Consider the following 4704-nt stretch of genomic DNA (forward strand, 5'->3'; position numbering starts at 1 on the left):
TTGCACTGCAAACAGGCAAATGTAAGTAGAGGGGGAAAGTAAGAAAAGCAAAAGAAAAACAACATTAGAAGGACTAGAGGCAGAAAACACTCAGAAGGATTTACTCCATCATCATTATTCATTTGTAAACATAGGTCTGTATATTTTGCTTGTGCTTCTTTCCCCCCAAAATCTATAGTCTCATTCATAATATCAAGTTATATTGTAAATGTTTCCTCCCCCCCCCCCTTTCCATTTCTTTGTTTCCTTCTACCTTGTGTTATTTTAGAAAGGTTCACTTCCATCCCTGAGGTGATAGCATTAGAATTGTTCCTTCTGATACCAATAATACTAGATACACCTCAAAAATTATAGAGCTCGTTGTATGGGAAACCCTCCAAACATGCAAATGTATATATTACTGTGTAAATTCAAAGGAAATAAATCATAAGATCCTCTGACCCGACAAGGCCTGCAACCTGTAGAACATCGACAACGCTAAAACTTAAATATAGCTATAGGAGAGCAAAATGAGGGCATAGAAATTGGGGGGGGGGGGGGGGGGAGAGCATAAAATTTTCCTTCTGCCCCAAAATTTGCAGCATTGCAGAGACAAAAACCTTGAAAAGCATTTACCTCTATGCCATTTCTACTTGTTGTGTTTGCATTTCCCTTGGTCCCTTTGACGGCCCCTTTACTTTGGGTACCCAGACTGTTTAGAAATGCTCGGCTGGAGCTTTTAAGTTACTTTTAGGCCAGAAATTTAGGAAAGGGGGGAAAAAAACATGGGGGAGGGCAGAATTCTTATTGGGAGCAATGCTCTCCTTTTTCCCCTCCCCAATAGTTGCACCCCAAAGTAGTGCCACAAAAGCAAGTAGGGGATTGGATGCATTGGCAGCTTAACAAAGAGTTTGGAGGCTAGGTTTAAGCACTGTATAAAAATACTGAGTAAAGACAGGTGTAACTTACTGTTGTCAGGACAGGCGTACAGGGAGTCTTCTTCGAAGCTCTTTTCTGTGTCTTCTGAAATGTCAGTCACAGAGCGATGAGAGGTGGTGCATGTTCAGACAACGCCTAATGTGGCCAGTTGTTTATCTCAGAGTGTACACTGTTCAAGAGCATCCTGGAAACCAGCCTACCATTCTGCTAAATGGATTAGGAAATGAGATCTTCCAAAGAGTGATGCCCAGGCATTGGAGAAAAGGCAGAAATCTCAGCAGCCAGGCAACATCTCTGCTTTCTGTGTTAGCTTACAGATTGAAAGATGTTGTTCAACAAGGTGCATTTTTAATTTAAGTAAAAAAAACTTTTACTATTTTTAAGGCAACATATGATCATTGGCTCTAGACAGTGAAAAAAACTGGGCTACAAGATGGTATAATCAATTCAACTGAATGTCAGTAAAGATACTAAAAGAAGACCTAGTGGCAGCACTAGGGTTGGCATCACCTGGTGCAGTAACTCATGGGGTCCCCCCCTCCTTTTTATGTCTTCCCATACCAAACTATACAAAATCCTTAGCGACATTTTTCTCTGAAGATGGCAGCCACAGATGCTGGAGAAACGTCAGGAAGAAACTCTTCTAGAACATGGCCACATAGCAGCCTTTGAGCCTCTTTCCCTGCAAACTAGTTACAGGAGACAATGCTAAAGATGGCTCAACAAGAGTAGGTGAGAGCCTGAGTTCATAGGTACACTCCACTAGAAAAGCAGAAGCAAGAATATCTGTTGTGCTATGAAGAATGAATTGTTTCTCAACATTTGCTAAATCAATCGTGTTAAACAGAGGTTCCAGAGTCTTTGTGATGCTCGAAATTTTATTTATTTATATACCAGTTTGTATACATCATTAATAGTTGCTTTATCAAAGTCAGAAGCAGGCAAGATGTTATTGGTGCTGTGGAAGAAGTACAATATGGTTGTGTGGGCCACAGTTTTCTCATCCTTCATCTAATGATGATGATGATGATGATGATGATTTGTTACCCTCCTCCCCGCATGGATTGAAGGGAACACCAACAGATTAATATACAATAAGCAACATCAATTAAAAGCACACATCATCAATTTAAAAGAACAACTAATATATATATTAAAACAATAAATCCATATCTAAAATTCATAATTTCAAATTCACAGTTCAAAAATCATCTGGATAGGCAGGTCATTCCACAGTCTAGGGGCAGCTGGTGAAAAACAATCCTCTGGTTGATAGTTGGCAGCCTAGTCCTGGCTGACTGGACTAAAATTTCCCCAGACAGGATGACCAGATGTCCTCCTTTTCCAGGACATTCCCTACAGTTCATCCTTTTTTCCCAGAAGGGATTCCCAAATGTCCAACATGTTGAGCATGACTAAGAAGCATGAATTTATATTTATATTAGTGTTTCTTAGCTTTTATTTTGTAATGTCCTACATTTTATTCAATGTCCTACATTTTGGTGCCTTGTCCTCTTTTGCACTTATGACATCTGGTTACCCTGCCTCCAGAGGACCTGAGTGTATAAGAGATCTTTATGCTAAGATCCCCCTCACAAGACGTTTTCATCTATTCCTCTCTCTTTCTATCTCTTGCCCAATCCCCACCCTCATATTCTGGCCTCCTAGAATGTTTACTTCCACAATATAGCAATTATTTTAAGCGGTATCACAAGATCAACAACAAAGCAGAGGCTTATGGAAGCGTAGATCCTCAAGGTAGTGTGCAATACGTGATCAGCAGGATGATCAATAATAATGAAGGCTTATCAGAAAGAAGGGTATCATCAAAAAGGAGACATGTAGAGCCACAGCCATGCCATAACTACTGCTGGGTCTCCCTTCAAAAATGGGGATAATTGCTCCTCCTGTTTTTGTCATCTCTAATTTCTTCCCAAAATTGCCTCCTCCTGCCTGTCTCAAGAAGCTGTCACGATACTCCTCGGTGCACATTTGATGCACCACTTGTGTCATAACCTTGATTTCCGTGCCATTGGTTGTTTGGTTCCCATTGGGCTCAGTGAACTCTCTGACCGTGACATTCACACAGTCTCTCACAAAGACTTCCACTGGAACCGGTTGCTTGTTGTAATTTGGAAAATAAACCCGATCAGGATACGAATTGCGGTTTTCAAGCCACCACCGTTCCTCCTCAGGGTACCTAAAATGTAAATTCATCCTGGACATTTCTCGACCTACAAGGAAGCCACCGACAGCTCCTACTGCAACACCTGCGGCACCAGCTCCAGCCACATACTTTAATTTGGTTTGGGGCGACTTCGGCTTCCATGGCCTGGCATTGGGTCGGTCCCAGCTGCTGCTTCCACCATTTTTTGGATGTAATGAAGAATATCCAGGATTTTGAGAGACAACAGGAGGATGGTGCTTTGAGGGGAAAGCCTTTTGTACAGGATGGGTAGATTTCTGAACAGATCTGCCAGAGCTCCTTTCAGATTTGCTAGATGTTGAATGGCTTCTTTCTCCAGTACTGCTAGAATGAGAGCCAGAAATGCGAGAACGAGTTCTGGAACTGCTAGAATGGGACCTAGAACTGCCAGAACGAGATTTAGAACGGCTGGAACTGGATCTGCTACTCGATCCTTTGGAGTCACTGACATCAGCCAGCAGCAGAATCATGATAACTGCTATTGAGCAGCTGACCAAGTACTTTCCCTTCATGGTTATATTCTGCAAATCAAAAGAGTGAAGTGATTTCATTAGAAAGCAAAGAAATATGAGACAAATGGGTAAAAATTGCAAATAGACAACTTTCCAACTTTCCAAAATGGCTCATCTGAAACAAATATTGTGAGTCAATGTTGTGTCTGACAGTCATGTCATATGCCACAACAAGGATCAAGCAAAGGGAAGGACTTAAGTCCCAGGAAGAGAAGGATGAGAGTTTGTTATATTATTTTAGAGGATGATAAAGAGTGTGTGTATATATATATATATATATATATATATATATATATAGACTCCCACTCTTGCTCAGCAGCAGAAGCTGGAAGAGAACTGATGAGATGACAAGCACTTGAATATCACATCAAGCCTGAGAGGTAAGTTTGCTTTAGAAACTGAGCATAGAGGGATTTTTTTTTAATGCATCTGTTGAGGGTGTTGTTAAGAAATTATTGTCACTGTTGTAACTATCACAGGAATGTACACAATGCAACTCTCAGGGGAAAGAGCAGAACTTGGTTTTCTCCCATCCAGATTCAAGAAGCTAAATATGTCACATTGATTTACCAGACAAAAGGTGCGGCATCAACAGTTTTGAAAAAATCCACATTCACATCTGTTTATTTCCCATTGCTAGTGTCAACCTTTTCTAATGTCCAAGGGAGTAAAGGACAAGAGCTTTGCATTTCCACTCTTCAAAAAAATCTCTTTCTCTTGAAAAGGAGATATTGCCCTCATGATCTTTCATCCTTTTTAAATTCATGATCATCTTTCCCACAAAATTTTTTGACTCATCGTGTCCAATAAATTATGTTGGCATTTGTATGGCAAACAGGCAAATGAAAGTAGAGAAGCAAGGCAAAGAAAAGAAAAAACAGCAGAGACAGACACACCCAAAAGGAGCATCTGTTACTCTGTTAGCTATACTCATTTGTAAATGTAAATCTGTATACTTTGCTTGTGTTTCGTTCCCTGAAAAATCTATGGTCTCCTCCACTATCTAGACCAGTGGTTCCCAACCTTTTTAATGCCGCGACCCTTTAATACAGTTCCTCATGTTGTGGC

At 40.6% G+C, this 4704-nt stretch overlaps 1 protein-coding gene across 1 annotated transcript; it reads right to left on the bottom strand.

Moving 5' to 3' along the window:
- Positions 1 to 1795: 1795 nt before the first annotated feature.
- LOC149306799 (uncharacterized) lies at positions 1796 to 3636 on the bottom strand. The gene has a single exon (XM_089538840.1). The coding sequence runs from the start codon at positions 3634 to 3636 to the stop codon at positions 2707 to 2709; it is 930 nt and encodes a 309-aa protein (XP_089394966.1). The 3' UTR covers positions 1796 to 2706.
- Positions 3637 to 4704: the final 1068 nt, after the last annotated feature.

The sequence above is a fragment of the Sceloporus occidentalis genome, unplaced genomic scaffold, assembly GCF_023333645.1.
Source record: "Sceloporus occidentalis isolate IW3139 unplaced genomic scaffold, rSceOcc1.0.p SCAF_9, whole genome shotgun sequence".
NCBI lineage: Eukaryota > Metazoa > Chordata > Lepidosauria > Squamata > Phrynosomatidae > Sceloporus > Sceloporus occidentalis.